At 48.3% G+C, this 17,974-nt stretch overlaps 1 protein-coding gene across 3 annotated transcripts in view; it reads left to right on the top strand.

Moving 5' to 3' along the window:
- Positions 1-16,197, top strand: part of Gng4 (G protein subunit gamma 4) — a 43,939-nt gene extending 27,742 nt beyond the window's left edge. For 2 of the 3 annotated variants that reach the window (XM_075970204.1, XM_075970203.1), the window contains exon 4: positions 13,510-16,197. In XM_075970204.1, coding sequence (XP_075826319.1) covers positions 13,510-13,638 — 129 coding nt within the window. In that variant the 3' untranslated portion in view covers positions 13,639-16,197. The remainder of the gene's footprint in view (positions 1-13,509) is intronic. The other variant, XR_012910407.1, reaches the window with a different exon arrangement.
- The last annotated feature ends 1,777 nt before the right edge of the window (positions 16,198-17,974 follow it).

The following is a 17,974-nucleotide window of genomic DNA, read 5'->3' as shown; positions in this document are numbered from 1 at the left end:
GGGTGAATCCACTTCTAGCCCAGACCTTTGAGATAGGAATTCACACCTCTGGTCTGGATCTTGAGGCAGGGGAAGACACACCTTAAATCTGGGCCACACCTTCTGCTGGGAGCCTGTATGAGGACATGGAAGGAGAAAGGTTTGCTCTTTTCCTGCTTGCCCTCGCCTTGCCAGCACATCCATTCCTTCCCTGGCATTGAGTCTACTCCTTCAGGACTCCAGCACACACAGAAGACCAGCTGAGACACCCAGCCTTTGTGGGACTGAGGAACTAGTAGATTCTTGGACTTTCTGCCCACAGCTACACATGTTGGATCAGTTGGACTGCAGCCTGTAGGAATTCCAATAGACTCTGTGTGTGTGTGTGTGTGTGTGTGTGTGTGTGTGTGTGTGTGTGTGTGTGGTGGGGAAGGGAGGGAGATTTATTTCATATGTTCTGTGACTCTAGAGAACCCTAACTAATACAGTTTCTGATTTAATTTTTAAAGAACAACATATTTTGTACCCCAGAAGTAACCGAGATTTTTGTTTGTTTGTTTTGTTTTGTTTTGTTTTTTGAGACAGGCTTTCTCTGTGTAACAGCTCTGGCTGTCCTGGAACTTGCTCTGTAGATCTCTTGAACTCACAGAGATCCATCTACCTCTGCCTCCAGCATTCTGGGATTATATGCATGTGCCACCAGTGGCTAGCTGGGATATTTTTTTTTAAATGAGAAAATTATACCAGCTATGTACAATATCTAGGTGAAGAAAATAAACATAAAATTAAATATCTGGATAAACGGAGAGATATCCCATGTTCATTAATGGGAAGACAGTATTGTTAAGGTATCTTCCGGTCCTGGCCTGTAGATTCAGTGTAATCTCAGGCAAAATCCACGGAAGTTATTTTGTGAATATTTACAGGCTGGTTCTAAAGTTTATATGGAAAAATAAAAGACTCAGAGTAGCCAATAAAATAAGTGGAGGAGGAAGAGATGGAGGAGGAGGACTGTGGCCATCTGGTACCTTCTACGGCAATAGTAACCGAGACAGTGGGATGTGGGAGAAAGTCTAGACACATAGATCTTGACCAGAACGTAGAAATGAATACAGCCAACAGATCATTTACAAAGAGCAAAGATGGTCTTTTCAACAAGAACTATCTAGTAGCTCACGCGCACACACACACACACACATGCACACACGTGTACACACACACACATGCACTCACACGCATACACGCACACACATGCATGCACACACGCGTGCACACACACATGGATCTAGAAACAGACATTAACTCAAGACGAGTCACAGGCAGAAACATGAAGACACAGCTGTAAACCTAGGGTGATGTAGGGGGACGTCTGGTTGGCCTTGGATTTGACTGTTTCCACAGAACTAGCATAAACAAGACAGTCTGGTAAGCCATGCTTCGTTAGTTCTTGAAGCTTCTCAAAACACCCCAGACAAGCTGCACAATATGTGCAGTCTACATATCTGACAAAGACATATCCAAAATATACAACAAACTCTTAAAATCCAGTCATTAAAAGCAACCACATTTTTAAATGGGCAGAACTCAGGCAGGGTGCTGCCCGCCTAACCCTCACATTTGGGAACTGAAGCAGAAGGGTAGGAGACCAAGATCATCATCAGATACATAGTGAATTCAGGGCTAGCCCGGGCCACATGGGACTGTCTCTAAAAAGCAAACCAAGAAAAAGGCCAAGACATCTGAATGGGTGTCTCACCAAAGATGATGCCAAAATGATAAATAGTGGAATGAGGAGCTAGCTCAGTAAAGTGCTTGCAGATAAGCCAGGGCCCAAGTTCACTCCCAGAAAACAAACAAACCCAAAGGGCTATGCATGTTAGTGTGCATCTGTTATCCCAGCACATGCACAAATATGGTAAGCAAGCTTGTGAAAACATGTCCAATGTGATATGTCTTTTAAGAATTGCGTATTATAACCATGAGATGCTATTACACACCATTAGAATGGCTAATACAAAGGAAGGAGCTGACAAAATCAAATGCTGGTAAGAATATGGAATAATGAATTGTCGTCCCTTGCTAGTGGGAATGCAAAATGACACAGCAACTTACTTTTCCTTAATGTACTTTAGCCATATGATCCAATGATATGAAAACTGCATAAAACGAAACCTGAGTAAACACAGGATAGATAATGTGTTAGCTGAACTTCCTGTAATAACATACTTCTTTCTGTTTGGTTGATCCACAAAGACTGGACTATTACTCAATTTGCCTATCCCTACTGACATTTTCTCACGTTTTGTTTCTTAAAGAAGAATAAATAAAATTCTTTTTCCAGAAGGACCCCAGGGAGGCTTCTCCACAGGCATCAGTCCTGTAAAGCAGTAGCCATGGAGACTGTGCCCTTAACAGCACAGCCCTTAACGGCAGCAGAAGTGGGAATACAACACTGTCTCCCGAACGTGAGCATTCCGGCTTGGGTGTGAATGGCCCCCATAGGCTGTGTCTTGGGTGCTTGGTCATCAGATGGCGGTCCTGTTTTGGAAGGCTAAGGCAGGACCTCACTGGGGGAGTAGGTCCCTGGAGATGTGCCTGTGCCCTCTGGTTCTTGTCCACGACAAGAGGAAGAAGCCTGTCCATCAGGTGTCCCTACCATCATCGTGTTCTGCCCACGCACATGGAGCCAAGTGACTATGGACTGAGCCCTCTGACTGTAAGCCAAATCAGTTTCTTCTTTAGGTTGTTTATGCCAGGCATTCTGTCACCACAGGTAACTAAACCTGTGAACGTGGCTTTGAGAATATCTGTATGTGGACGATTCCTATTTACTTTTAAAAATACTTAAGGAAAGGGTATAAAAGAAGATCTGAATGACAGAATGCCTTGTTCTAGAACAGGCAGTCAGTGTTGGAAAATATCATCAATTAAAACATAGATTCAGTTTAGCAGAAATTCTATTTTGAATTTAAACCTCAAATTATCCAAAGTTCTGTTAGATGAAAGATGTGAGACTGCCTAGGAAGTTTTTGTTTGTTTTTAAAAGTAATTTGTTTGAGAAGGAAACCGCTCAGATATTTCCTACCTCTGGAAGCGGTAAAAGTCAGAATGTATAACCATGCCCAGCTTCCTTCAGCAATGGACAGATCACTGGAACAGAGTAAGAAGTCTCAAAGGCAGACCCAGCATGTGCCCAGAGTTCCATGGTCCAGACGGCATCTTAGATGAGTGGGAGCAAGTTCTTAGACTGGGGAGAGTGCTGTTGCCAAAGCTGCTGGCTCTCAGGGCAGTAAACAAAGGTGCCCGTTCACTAATTTACCCAAATAAATGGCAGAGGAGTTGGAGCCTTCTGCCCAGGCTGTCAGAGTACAGGATGGGTGGCTTGAACAACAAATTCTTTTAAAGGTTTATTTCACTTACGTATGTATGTGTGTGCATGTGTGTGTTCACGTGCATATGGCAGACACCCGTGGGAATACATATCTCTATGTGTGCACAGAGGCCACAGGAGTCTGAGATTTTCCTCTGTTGCTCTCCACCTTTATCCTTGGAGTCAGGGTCTCCCCTTGAACCTAGGACTTGTGTTTTCTTCGCTAGACTGGAAGCCAGCAAGCCCCAGCAATCCTCCTGCCTCTACACTGCTCAGTGCTGTGGCTACCACAGTTTGCAAGGATGCCTGGCCTATGTGGTTACTGTGATCCTGGGCCCCAGATTCTGTTCTCATGATTTCAAAACAGGCACTCTCAGCACTGAGCCAGCTCTCCAGCGTCTTAACATCTCTTACCATTTATTTTCTCCTTCTCTCTCTCTCTCTCTCTCTCTCTCTCTCTCTCTCTCTCTCTTTCTCTCTCTCTCTCTTGTTTGTTTATATGTGTGATTTAGTTATAAGTGCAAGATCCAGGTTCCAGTAAGGTGTGATATGGAGTGTGTGTGTGTGTGTGTGTGTGTGTGTGTGTGTGTGTGTATACATATACATGTGTTAAGAGAGCTTCTGAATGGTCGATGGGCACCTGACCATGGCCTCCTGTGACTTTTCTCTTATGCTTGAAAAGTGAGACAGAGAAATCCTTCTGTCATTTCTTCTGAAGTAAGGGCACAGCCCTGCGAGATAAGAGCCCCTCCCTTATAAGCACATTTAGCCCCAATCACCTCCCTCAGAGCTCTGCCTCTACATGTGGTTCATACTTCTGCATTTGAATTGAGGGGAGGTGTCTATAACGTAAACCAATCCTTTACAGATTGGCCAGCTATGGTGAAGAAAGATCTCTGTGAGTTTGAGCCTAGCCTGGTCTACATAGCAAGTTCTAGGTCAGACAAGCATAAATAGTGAGACTCTGTCTCAAAACAAAAACGATTTAGGGAGCCATAGTCACTTTTTATGTGTGTGTGTATTTGCCTGAATGTGTATATGTGAATCATATGTGTACAGGTACCCACAAAGCCAGAAGAGGGCATCAGATCCCCTGAGCTGGAGTTACAGGCAGTTGTGAACTACTGGCATGGATACTGGGAACTAAACCAGGGTCCTCTCTAAGAGCAGACAGTGCTCTTAACCACTGAGTCATCTCTCCAGCCTCAGATCGAATATCTACTCTGGGGGTGGTATACACCTCTAATCCCAGCAATCAGGAGGCTGAAACAGGAGGATCGCCACAAATCCATTGACAACCTATCTCAGAAAGCAAGGATTTAAATTTAACAAATGAACCATAAAAGCACTTGGAAGATGGGAGTCAATGTTTGTAGCGTGGGAGTTTGAGAAAGTCCTGTCTAGTGATAGCACGAAATCTGTTATGCCCATGTCATGAGCCCCCCAGAGGCTACCAGGAGTCCAAGTTCACATGCAAAAGTCTTTATTGCAAGCTCGAGCTAGGTGCTCTCCATCCATTCCAACACAGTGGTTGGATTGGGGAGAGGACTGAATTCAGCTATGACAGGGTTTGTAAGGACTAAAGGATGGGGGCTGGGAGTAGGGAAATTCTAGATTCAGATGGGGGCTGGACTCCTGACTGAGCAGGAGCGAGGTAACAGAAGTCTTGTCAAGCAGGGATTGGTACTGGCGTTGCTGTAAGGAGATTGACAACCTAAATACAAGTTAGGTAAGCTATTCTCAATGTTCTAGAGCGTCTAGCACTTGTTCGTCTCAATTCTGATTGGTCTCCCGCAGGGCACAGTCTGTTGCTTTTCCTGGCTATTGTAAGGGTGAGGCATAGTCCCAGTACAGTTAGTCTGCAACCCGTCATGGTTGCACTAATGTTAAGTGAGGCATTTTCAACCCACAGCTCGTAAGTGCAGTGGGGTGAGCGGCTCTTTGGCTGTCTGGAGTAGAAATGGACAGTTTCCCTGAAAGGCAGATCGAGGTGTTTACCAGCATGTTCGTCACGCATGCTCTAGAGCCTGGAATTTGCGCTAAGAACACAGTGGGCAGCAAGCAGATCCCTGGAGTACGTCTAAGGTGCTAAAAACTGAAGATAACTGTCGCTCAGTAGGCACCAGATGTCCTACATCACCACCGCAGATAATGACATGGTTCTGTGGGACACGAGAGGAAGTGAGCTCTCCTGAGCGTGCGGAACCATGGTGCGACCACAGATGGGGGGATGTCCAGAGCGGCCTGCAGTGTTTAGTCACTTCTGTCTTCAGGAAGCAGGGGAAGCAGCAGGAAGGGACCAGAGTCAAATGCATCCTTCAGCACACACCTGCCCCATAACGACATTTACTTTCTAAACCAGACTCTGCTGCTTCCCAATAGGCTATTCGAATTCCGATGCTGTAAGTAGATTGAACTACTGATAATACACCCACAGGTATGGCCAGAGTTGTGCCTCAGTGCCTGCTCTCCTGGTATTGCTCAGTCCAATCAGGTTGATCATCAATATTAACCATCACACATTCTGAGCACAGTAAAATTATTTCAATAGCGCGCTTCTTTCCCAGAATCCCCTCCTTCACGAAGGTGACACCGTGTCCCTGGGTGCGGGTTCCTTCTAGACATGAAGGTCTTTGGAAGGAGTATGCTGCCACCAGGACAGCAGTAACCGCGCAGCTCAGTAAATAGAAGGAATCCTCTTTCCACACGAAGTCTCTTCGCCAGCCAAGCCTCCCGCTTCAACCTGGCAGCTGGCTCGTGAGCAATCATTTGCATGTGTGCGCGCCATAGGCTCTGCGTCATCTTCTGTGTTATCACAGGTGCTGACGGCCTAACAGGAAACATGGCCACATTTTCATGTACGTGGTCTACATAAAAATTGACAGTATATTCAAAATTCGAGCCTCAGTTGAGCTAGAATTGTGCCCTCTGGTTTCTTCGGGGTGGACAAGCTACCTGGTACAGATCTTTTCTGAGCAAACACCGTGAGATCAAGCTTGTGACTTCTCCACACCTGTGTCTGAGCCTGAGTTTTTCATGACTCTTTAGCAAATGAGACTTCAATACTTCTTACCCTTGCTGTCCCAGCTCCCTCCTAAGAACTGTGCCTGACACCAGGTGGGACTCTTTAGAAAGAGCAAATATGTTTTATGCCCCCTCCCAGTTTCTAAATTCAAACCAGAAAAAACTGTCTGGTAAGACCTAGGTACGGATGGTCAGTGATTCTAGAATAAAGGTCAGATCAGAAGAGACCAGCCTTAAGGAAACCAAAGAGCAGGGCAGGCCATGCGCTGTCCTTCCAGACAGTGACTACCTGGGTACAGGACTCACAGCAGCCCCGGAGTGACATAGACCAGGGCAGGCCATGCGCTGTTCTTCCAGACAGTGACTGCATGGGCACAGGACTCACAGCAGCCCCCGGGGTCGCATCTACTGTGCAGTAGGAGCTGCTGCCACTTGCAGAAGGGAAAACTGGATGGCCTGTGTGGTGTGTGTTCTGCCAAGGGGACAAGACCTGACAGTGCCCACAGAGGCTGTCAGGGCTGTGTAGCATGTGCCGTGTCCAATCAAGAAGACAGGGAGTGCCAGTGCCTACAGAGGTTGTCAGGGTTGAGTGGTGTGTGCCGTGTCCAGTCAGGAGGACAGGGAGTGCCAGTGCCCACAGAGGCTGTCAGGGCTGTGTAGCATGTGCCGTGTCCAGTCAGGAGGACAGGGAGTGTCCGTGCCCACTGAGGCTAAGTCAGGGGCTCATTGCTTTCTCCTAGGGAAATTAAGCTCCTAGCGACCAAGGCAGGTCCTTGCTGCACTCATCCTTGGCCGTGGTGGCTTGCCTTGCCATGTAAATTCTCTCCTGAGAAAGTGTGAAATGCTTGGATTGTGGCTTTTGCTTGTTTTGTTTCCTTTTAGGCAGATCCTTGTCCTTGCCATCTGACCTCAGCTTCCTGAGAATTGGAGTTACAGGCATGCATCGCCCCAACTAGTGTTTTGGGTTACAGCTTTCTTTGTAGGAAACTAAGAAATCATGAAGACTGAGAGTTTTCCAGTCAGATGGGACATCTGTCCACCTGTTTGAAGGGTTTGGTTAAAGTCAAGATCCAGGGTGCATGTGGGTCAATTGTAGGCTACACAAGCCGGGGCTTGTTGGTCCGTGGTGGCTGTGGAAAAACAGTGCTCACTGAGGTGAACTTGGTGCTATTAACCTAGCCCTCACATTTATGCTTCCCAGAGTGCAACCAGCTTTTGATATGGAGGGAAAGCAGTTGTGGTGATGACAATGGCTATCCTTTACCCCTTCCAGATGCTCTGTAGGGGCAAGAGATCCTCCCTCCCTCCGGACAGGATCCCCTGTGCAGCAGAACGCACCTCCCCATATGGACCATTCCCCAGTAGCTAGGGATTTCCTTCACAGCTCTGGGAGCTGCGGAAAGCCATGCTGTGCAGCGCTTAGAGACTGTCCTCGGGGGCTGGTGTGTTGGGCTCAACTATGTCCGAGTTTGGAAAGAAGAAAAGCACAGGAATTCGCTCAGGATTCAGAGGCAAGATACGTACGTGTGATGTCCCGAGGATCCCTGTGGGACTAAGGGCATGCGGTAGCCTCTGTTGGAGTGTGCACAGGGTCTGATCTTAGAGTAGATACCATTGCTACATGCTGATTAAGCCTGACTGCACTCTTAACCCTGTCGCGGCTTTGTTTTCTGGGGGTGGAGGGAAGAACAGACAAAGCCCACCAAGATGCTCTCCATCGAGTCTATGTTGTTCAGTAGACCAGGACTGCTGAGAAGTAGGTGCCCTCTTGGCTTCGGATGCACAGGAAAAGTGCAGTGGGTGTCACGGCGAGAGTAGTAATTATGTCATCTGTCTTGTCATGGAATGTGACTGTAGTAATTGCAACATTTTCTCCCGTCATTGAAGCCGGTAATTATAGTGCAACCAACAGCATTATGCGCTAACTTGGGCTGTTTTAATCACCTCTTTTACTCTGAAATGCAATGGGAAAATTCCACAGTTGCTCCCAGGCTCCCCATTTCTCTGAGCATCTGCTGTCTTAGAACCCTAACAGCTGGGTGCTGAGGTGGGAGGCAGGGATGCTCAGGGCAGCTCAGCCCAGTGATCTCGATGGCTCAGTAAGAAAGCATCAGCAAGAAGGCAGTTGTCAGTTTTTCTCCCACGATAAAATTTTATCTTTGAGATTATCTGCTTTGTTTCAGAAGCAGCAGATGTTTTGGCATCTGGCACTGTCTGCCACCCATATCTTGCAGGAAGGGAAACCTTAAGCCACAAAAATCAATCTAATTCTAATTAAGAAAAACCTCCTTTGGCCCTGGCTGGCGGCAGTTAGGCCGATTAAGGCTGGGATGAACACTGTGGGCCAGGGTATTACTGTCTTCATGGCTATGACAAAAATACCTGATGAACCAACATAGGGAAGAGCTCATGGTTTGCAGACCCAGCCCATCAGGATGGAAAGGCACGGCAGGAGCATGAAGCAGCTGGTCACGTCACATTAGCAGTTGGGAAGCAGAGAGAGACCAAGGCTGGAATCAGCTCCTGTTCTCTTTTCTGTTCAGTCTAGGACCCCAGTTTGTGGGAGAGAACCACTCAGTCTGGCTCACCCCACCTCAGTCAAACCTCTCTAGAAACATCCTCATAGACACACCTCTGGGTGTGTTTCCTCTGTGATTCTAAATTATAACCCCCACAGCCATGATGGCATCTTTCGTGTGTAATGTTCCACGCCTGAAAACAGTCTTTACCGTGTTTATCGTCTCTGAACACAGTGTAGTGAGCACAGGCAGATATTCAAGGTGCTTTGCTTATACTGACATAAATAGACTTTGGACGGACACTGTTGTGTGAACTGAGGGGCCCTTGTTGAGGTAGAAATTCCCTTGATCAAAATAATTGACACTGCATCAGACGTGCCTAGGCTAAGTAGGTCATTCTTTACAGTGTAATTGTTTGAGCAAAAGGTAAGTCCAGTAAAGAATTTGGAATTAGCAGTGCATAGTCAGAAGATGAAATAAGATGATTTGTTGGGAGTGTAGAATGACTAGGGTAACCACGTGTGAACCACCCTTTCCTCCTGGGATCCTTAGACCGCCATCCCTGACCTCGGGCTTTTTGAGTCCATGCTCTGCAGCTGTAACAGAATTCCATGGTTGGAAAATAGAAGATGGGGGAGAAGGAAGGAGAAAGAAAGGAAAGGAAGGAAAGACTGGAAGGGAAGCAGGGAGGGAGGACAAAGGAAGGAGGACGGAGGGAAGGAAGGTGTTTTCTAGCTATGGAGCTAGAAGTCTAAGAGTAAGGAACTGTGCTACGCAGGGTCCCTGAGCTGTGTCATAACGTGGTGGGGAGGCAAGGCAGGAGAAAATGCAGGCTAACCTCTCCTCCCTGTCAGGAGCTCAGTCCTGCAGTAACATTGGAGCCTGTTGGGAGGGGGTCACGTGATCCATTTGTGAGCACCCTAAACTTTTCGAGTGTTGAAACTCACTTTCAAAATGCAACAACCATGTGTCAGTCATTCTGAGTCCAAAAACCATGTGTCAGTCATTCTGAGTCCAACAACCATGTGTCAGTCATTCTGAGTCCATCAACCATGTGTCAGTCATTCTGAGTCCAACAACCATGTGTCAGTCATTCTGAGTCCAACAACCATGTGTCAGTCATTCTGAGTCCAACAACCATGTGTCAGCAGTTGTGAGTCCAGCTAGAAAACTGGCATAGTGCGGAGCCAACCCAGGTCCACACTCTTGTGCTCATACACCAAGTGCCTCTCCCTGTACTGAGTCTACTTCTGCAGATTCTGTTGGGCCATTCAGGTGGTAAATGGGCTCCATCTAGAAGTGCAGTTATGGCTGAATAGATGCAGCTACAGTCTGAAAAAAAAACAGCTGAAAAAGAGGCAACCTAATAGCCAGGTGGTGGTAGGCGCATGCCTTTCTTCCCAGCACCAGGGAGGAAAAGGCATCTCTATGAGTTCAAGGCCAGCCCGGTCTGCAAAGTGTGTTCCAGGATAGCCAAGGCTACACTGAGAAACCCTGTCTCCAAAAATACCACCAAAAAAAAAAAAAAAAAAGAGGCGATCTAAGAACAACATTTTCTCTTAAGAGGAACAAGATGGCATCAAGTATAGCCTCACCTTTGTGACAGGACTGCGAAAACTTCTGGATAGAACCAGATAGAACCTGCTCAGAGCTGGGTGGAAGAGACGCCCAGCATAATTGCCAGGTGTCGCAGACACGGGGGGTGAGAGAGGAGCTTGGATCTTGCAGTTCTTCCTCCAGGCGCACACATACACACACACACACACAACACACACACAGTGTGTGCTGCTGGTTTCTTTTTGTTGTTGTTTTGTTTTTTTTGTTTTTGTTTTTGTTTGTTTGTTCGAGACAGGGTTTTTCTGAACCTTTGGAGCCTGCCCTGGAACTAGCTCTTGTAGACCAGGCTGGCCTTGAACTCACAGAGATCCGCCTGCCTCTGCCTCCCGAGTGCGCCACCACCGCCCAGCGCTGCTGGTTTCATATAAAGGTAAAGTGGTCAAGGGGCAGGAAAGCTGCCCTGGTTGCTCTGGTTACTCACAAGCCAGCTGCAGGTCAGCAGCTGGATTGTGCACAAAGGTAACTGCCCACGGCCAGTCCTCTGCCTCCACAGCTGTGACTCTGCTTCAACAGATGTCTGTGGTGGCTTTGTTATTTCTGAGTCTTCTTGCTTGGCTCTAGTGTCTTGGTTTACCCCTGGCATCTTCTCAATTAGCTCAGCAAGGTAGACAGATGAGATAAAAGGTACGATAACAGGGTCATTTTGGGGGACGGCAGAATGACCAAAGGGGCCAGTTTGAACTCTTGCCTCCTGGGTTTGTTGGATCTGCATCCCTGACCTCGGGCTTTTTGTCCTGCTTCTACTCCAAAACTTGTATGTGATCTTGAGCAAGGAACTCACCTTCTCTGACCTCCGGATTAGTGACATCAAGGGGTGTTTTATGACTAAGCTTGTTTTACCTGTAGTCTGTGGTTCTGCCTTTAATAGCGTAGTTGGCTTTTTAAAATCCTAACTAACTGCACATTCGAGATGGGAATTTCCCAGGGGAAGGCCAAGTTTGCATGTTTAGCCGTGACAAGGGATGGGAGTATGAGGCACAGAGACGACTCTGATGGACACACAGATCAGGAGTCACACGGTGAGGGACAGCTGTGGCACAGAAAGAGAGGACCTGAGTGCACATGCCTGCTCTAAAGTTCAAAGTAAATGCCGATTTCTTCCTGTTAGTCATACTCACCTCTACCAGGATGAAAAGCTGTCTCTGTCCGGCTACAGCCACCTGTGAGGGAAGGCAGTTCGTCTACACAACCGTCCCTCTGGCAACCCCTGGGATCCCCACCTCTGTCCTTCACTGCAGGAGACTCCCGGAGGAGTCCACTTGGGCCTGTTGGACCTGGCCATCATGCCCTCTCATCAGCTGACTGGTTTTCCTTTTCCCATTAACTGTTTTTCTTAATGCCGGCAAAATACCTAACAAAGCCCCGAAGAAGGCAGGGTTTATTACCAGGAAGAAAGAGTGATACAAACAGATTCTTTCTCATTCCACACTCCCAGCAAATATAGCATTTATCAGGATTGGACTGGACTCACCCACTCAATGTATAGTTATTTTCTTTGAGAGGAAACAAAACAAAAAAAAAAATCAACTTGTGTTTGCGGGCATTACCTGTAGGAATCGGGCTACCACAGACACAGACAGATCTGGGCTGAAAAATCAACAACAAAAAGGTGGAAAAACTCCAAAGCAGGTTTTGTGGCTGGCTAGGAAGGGGGCCTTAGGATATTCTCCCCTCACTTCTTGTGATGGCCAATCACAGTTTATCAGTGTGACTACATCTGGAATCAACTAAGACCCAAACAGTGAGGAATTTTCTTGAGTGGATCTTTTGAGGTGGGAAGACCCCATCCCAAGTCTGGATCATTCGAGGTCAGAATACCCACCCTAAATCTGGGCCACACCTAAAAGGACACACATTAAAAGTAGACCACATTAAAGGACACAGCATCACCCTCTCTGTGAGCACCCGGCTCCTTATCTGGGCTCAAACTGGGGAAGTTTGCGATACAGTTTCCACGTGTTGATCAAGAAAAGTCTGGAAGGAAAACAGAAGAGAGGGCTCCTGGTCAGTAGCAGCCTGTCTGTAGGGAGCAGCTGCCTGTCACTAGAAGAGGTGACCTTGAGCTAGTGAGAGGACTCAGCAGGTGAAGAGGAGTCCCAGGAAAGCCTGAGGACCTGATTTTGTTCCCTGGAGCCCAGGTGAAAATGGGAGGTGGAACTGACTCCACAAAGACATTGTTCTCAGACTTCTGCATGTGTGCACCCGCTCCCTTCCCCATGTGTGCACACATTAGTATATAAGTACATTATGTACGAATATAATAATATTATATAATAATAAATGCATTTTGTATGATGAGAGCTTATAAAGCAGAGCTTAATAGCGGGGCTGTGGAAGGGGACAGAGTATCCTTCCTTGTTTGGCCATGAGAGTAGATTGTAGAAAAACCAATACTAAGAAGTACAATCAGCCTGGCTGGGCTAGGAATAGCTTCTATGTTGTTCTTACAGAAATGGCTTTGCAGGGGCTGGAGAGATGACTCAGAGGTTAAGAGCACTGCCTGCTCTTCCAAAGGTCCTGAGTTCAATTCCCAGCAACCACATGGTGGCTCACAACTATCTGTAATCAGGTCTGGTGCCCTCTTCTGGCCTATAGGCATACACACAGATAGAATATTGTATACATAATAAATAAATAAATATTAAAAGAAATGGCTTTGCAGAGTCTCTGGGAGTTGGCCCTGCTCTGTTTTCTCTGCTCACTTGTCGAAGGTGGGATCGAGCCCATGCTGGGCAAGAGCACTACTTCTGAACCACTGAGCTACCCCCTCAGCATGACCTCAGCTCTCTGGACCATGACCTTGCACTGTAGGGCAGCGAGTCCTTACGGCATCTTCCAAACCCATCACCTCGCTTCTACCCAAACCCGCCGACCCCTGGCGTTGTTTGATCTTGCGCACCATTCGGCCTGACTCTGGCCATGGCCACTCTTCCTGTGGACCTCAGCCTGGACCCACTCTGTGAACGCCTTTAACCAAGCACCTGTGCTGTGTCCCCACAGGTCTCCCAAGCAGCCTCGGACCTCCTGGCCTACTGTGAAGCCCACGTGCGGGAGGACCCCCTCATCATCCCAGTGCCTGCCTCGGAAAACCCCTTCCGGGAGAAGAAGTTCTTCTGCACCATTCTTTAACGCCTGTGGTGACAAAGATGCAGCAGGCTCTTTCCTGCAGTAAAAAGCCCCGTGTACAGATGTGCACGCTCCCGTGTAGAGGCGTGCACGCTCCCGTGTAGAGGCGTGCACGCTCCCGTATAGAGGCATGCCACCCACACGCACCCCATCTCTGTCCGACCAATCGTCATCTGGGCTCATCTCGGTTTACCATATTTTCCTCATGATACCGTTTCTTCTTCTTTTTTATTTCGTTTTTGTTATTTCCATCCACAGAGAAGAAAACAGTCATTTTTATAGCCAGTAACAAATGTGCCATGTAAAAGTGTGGATTTAAGGGTCTACAATTTTTAAATATTCATTCCCAACTGTAGATATATCCAGTTAATAAATTTCAGTGTAACTCATTGAAACCAAAACCATGCCCAAGTGTCTCCCAAGCACTGTGATTCAGTATCAAACGAGAGCCTACCAGCCACACATGAAGGTAAGGTCTCTTTCTCCTCTGGCATCTCTGTCAGGGGCTGTGGGCCAGGCCCTGTCTATGGCTAATGTCTCCACCTGCTTCTCACTGAACATTCCAGAGCTGATGTTTCTGAAAAATGCATTTGTGGTATAGACACCAAGGCAGCCTTGACTGTAGATACTCACAGGACAGCCCCACTGGCCACCGCCTCAGTCCAAATGCCACTCTTCCTCCTTGTTTCCCTGTGCTTGGTGTCTCTAGTAAGGCAAGGAGTGTGGTTCCAGGCCCTCTGGAGTCTCAGCAGAGTCCTCCCTGCCCTGAGATAGTGGATCAGAGTGAGTCAGAGTGAGTCGCGTTGCCGCTCACCGATCTGAGACGTGACGGCTGCTAACATCGCTGCTCTAACCATAAACATTACAGGGTGGGTCTGGCTTAGAGACCGAGTATCCGGGGGGACAGAGAAATGACGCTTACTCAAGACTGCAGACAGAGTGTCGGCAAACCACAACTTCCATATGTGGGTAGCTCATCCCTAAAGCTCTTCCTGAACCCCTGAAGTGTGGCCGCCTGTTGCGGGTGTACAGCACCATAAACAATACCTAACTAACTGCACGCCAGGAAGGAAGCAAACACATTTGCCCACCAACTGGCTGTCCCCTCGCTCCCACCTTTGCTGGGAGAAGTCTCACCAACCTTGATTCTGGTCATGTGTGATAGATGATAGGTGGGTTCTCCAAGACCAGATAGCAGTAAACCCTGGGGGTTCCCAGCACAAGGTTGTGGGCCCCACCTAGAGTACCCTGCCCTCCTGATAAAGGCACGGCAGCTGAGGTCTAGTGAGGACGTTTGCTTTGTAGATATTTGGAAATTGCCGCTCCTCTGGCTCTCGGAGAGGCTTGCTGTGCTGCTGGGCAAGCCGTTGTGTGCCAAGCTGTGCCAACCAGCAAACTGCAGACAATGTTAATCACCCCTCTTGATCTTCTGCCAGGGCAGAAACTACGTAAGGCTCTGATTATCCTTGAAAACCAAGATATGCTAGATGACAGCCTGTAATGTTGGGAAGAGTATGTGACTTCATAGATACCATGCTTCTGATGAGGAGGAATGTAAAATGTCATTTTATTATATTGTCATGGGCTTGTGCCTTGCTACCCTCTCTTGCAGCTTTTGTGGAAACCATTCTAAGTTTTGCTACTGTACATGAGATAAGAGGCTAAGATTCCGTGAGGTTTGGTTGGGCTATAACAAGATCTCTATGGCCCATGTTGGCATCATTAACCTGACAGAGTACGTCATGATCCGCAAAAGCCCAGGAAGTGGGACTGCACCAAGGGTGGCAAAATAGATCGGAAGAAGAGTGTGCTTTAGTCTCCTGCCAAACTGTCTCTGTTCCACTGTCCCCCGTTTCCAGCCGTCTTCCTTACGTCCTCCTGTGGATGGTGTGTCCACTAGTAACTGTCCCGGGAAGACACTCCCGTGCCACACCTGGGATCCATTGAGCCTTCTTACCCCCAACTTCTCTCTACTTATCCCCAGACTTGTTAACTGCCAGAGTCTCTGAGATCCATCCAGTAAACTCATTATTCCATGAAATTTCCTCATTTGGATGCAAATGTTGTGTGAGCTCAACTCCACTCCTGAGTATAAACTCGACAAACGTGTGTACATACCGTCAGAAGGAATGTGCTGGAGTGTCCATGGAGGCCCTGGTCATAGTCACCCCTAAGCAGAAGGCCCCTTGTGCCCGTGTTGAAGGGCTAAGCTGATGAGGGTCATTCCCATGGTGGTCTCAGCTCCACCCACAGCTCACTGAGAGGCTTGCTGGCCTGGTGGGGAAACTGAGAGCAGGCAAGCCCAAGCCTACCGTTCCATTTTCACAGGGCACAGACCAGCAGGCCAACCCATGCTGATTCAATGAGGAACAGTAGCTGCTCTCAAAGGGGCAACAGAGGGGGCCACGAGAGGCTTCTGGAATGTTCTGTCTCTGTATCTAGCTGCCTGTCATCTTGATATGTCTAGTTTGTGAAAGCTCTCCCGGCTGTCTACTTTCGGGTGCTTTTCTGTACGTGTGTGATACTTCAATAAAAAGTTGGGTTTTGTGACTACCAACCGGATCCCTCTGTTGGGTTTTTATTTCTCCTTCTTTGGCTCTTTATTCAACATTTGGTTCCTCTTTACATGTCCTTAATAACATGACATTAAATAACTCCCGTCATTAGCAGGACACTTTAAGGGTGTGTTTGACAACATTTTGAATACAAAATGCTCGTAATCATCAGCCCTCTGGCTGGAGAACCAGCTGCTGGCGCCGCACAGGTGCTGTGCCCTGGGATTTGTGGGCACCACGTGTCTCCCATTGAGTGGCGGAAGTGACATCCTCAGCCATTCCTGCCTGTCACCCTCAGGAACGAAGGGGCAGGATGGTCTTCAGGAAGCCCGATAATTATAGCAACCTCCAGAGCAAGAGAGCAAGGACCCTGGTCCCGTGGCGATAAGGATTGACACACAGGCAAGGAGAGCAGGTGCTGTATGCTTCTCCTTGACTCTGCTTCCATTGAGGGCTCCCCTTGTTGCCACCCTGGCATGTCTGAGCTCTGCAGGGCCTCTGCTGTTCCCAGGGAGATCAGAGAGCAGCTTCCGGCTGACCCCACCACCCCTCACAGCAATCGAAAGGTTTTGCCTTTCATGTTGAGCTCTTGCCAGTGCCTGAGGAAGCCAGGAGTTGTCAGCACCCCCACCAGCCTCTGAGAGCCTACGCTGTGGCTGGAGAAGAACAGGGCTGTGGCAGTGGCTTGGCCAGAGTTTATTTACAATGGCACCCAAGACCAAAGGCAGCCCCACTTCCAGTCCCCTCTCCCGAGCCGAGCACCTTCTCTACCCAGAGCGGCAGTGGTGGCAGATGAGCTGCTGTCAACCCAGGTTTCACACTCCTGGATATGAGTGTGGATGGCCCAGTGACAGCTCTGCCTGTCATGCCCTGACATTTGTTAGGGTCTTTTTAATTACTGTCTCTCACTGAACCTGGAGCTCACCGTTTTGGATAAAATGTCTGGCCAGCAGCCCCAGAATCGCTCCGTCTCCCTCCCTCCCTCCCACCAAGCTGAGGTTCCAGACGTTTGCCATTGCCCCCCCACTTTAGTAAAGGTGCTGGAGCCCCAAACGCTGTTCCTCAAGCTGGACCAGCGGGCATTTTCCTCACTGAGCCACCTCCTCCAGCCCCTCCATTTTTTGGTTTTTAATCAAACTCCTATGTTTGATTCTGCTTTGGTTATGTTTTGCTAGCTTGTGACATTTCCAGACCCATTTGTGATAATTAACCATAAACCGTTGTCCTAATTCCACGGCTCCAAAGACTTCTCCGTCATGGGGCACCTCCCGTGGCCTGCTCTCTCTGCCATGGGCCTACTCTCCAGTGCTCTGTCCTACCTCCTGTAACCGTGTGCTCCTCCACGCTGCCATTACTCAAGGCTACCTCACCGGCTCTGTTTCTTGTTGACACAGGATCCCTGCCCCTCTGTGCCAGGTCTGTTGGTTTTATGGATCTCAGCTCAAGATCAGTGAAGACTCGCCGTCAGGTGGCCTCTCTGACCAGCTCAACCCTGATTCTAAGCTTGTCTGGCCCCACGAGTCAGTCTTAACGTCTGTGCTTGTATCTCCTCGGCTCTGATGTAAATCCCCGGTGGCCAGAGGCCCCGGTGTCTCTCTCCTTTGTGTCCCCAGCACTGAGTGGGTCAGCTGGCACATGAGAGCCTCTCTGTAAGTGTCATCTGCGGCAGGACTCAGTGAGAGTGCTTGCCTAGCACGGTCTGTAGCTCTGCCCCCACAATGAGAAAAGGTGTGACCGTTACTCCTGGTTCAATACCAGGCTCCAAGTTTCCATTATCTTTTTGT

This window comes from Microtus pennsylvanicus, chromosome 4 (assembly GCF_037038515.1).
Source record: "Microtus pennsylvanicus isolate mMicPen1 chromosome 4, mMicPen1.hap1, whole genome shotgun sequence".
Taxonomy (NCBI): domain Eukaryota; kingdom Metazoa; phylum Chordata; class Mammalia; order Rodentia; family Cricetidae; genus Microtus; species Microtus pennsylvanicus.
The sequence above is the reverse complement of the archived record's forward strand: the minus strand, read 5'-3'. Positions and strand labels throughout refer to the sequence as shown.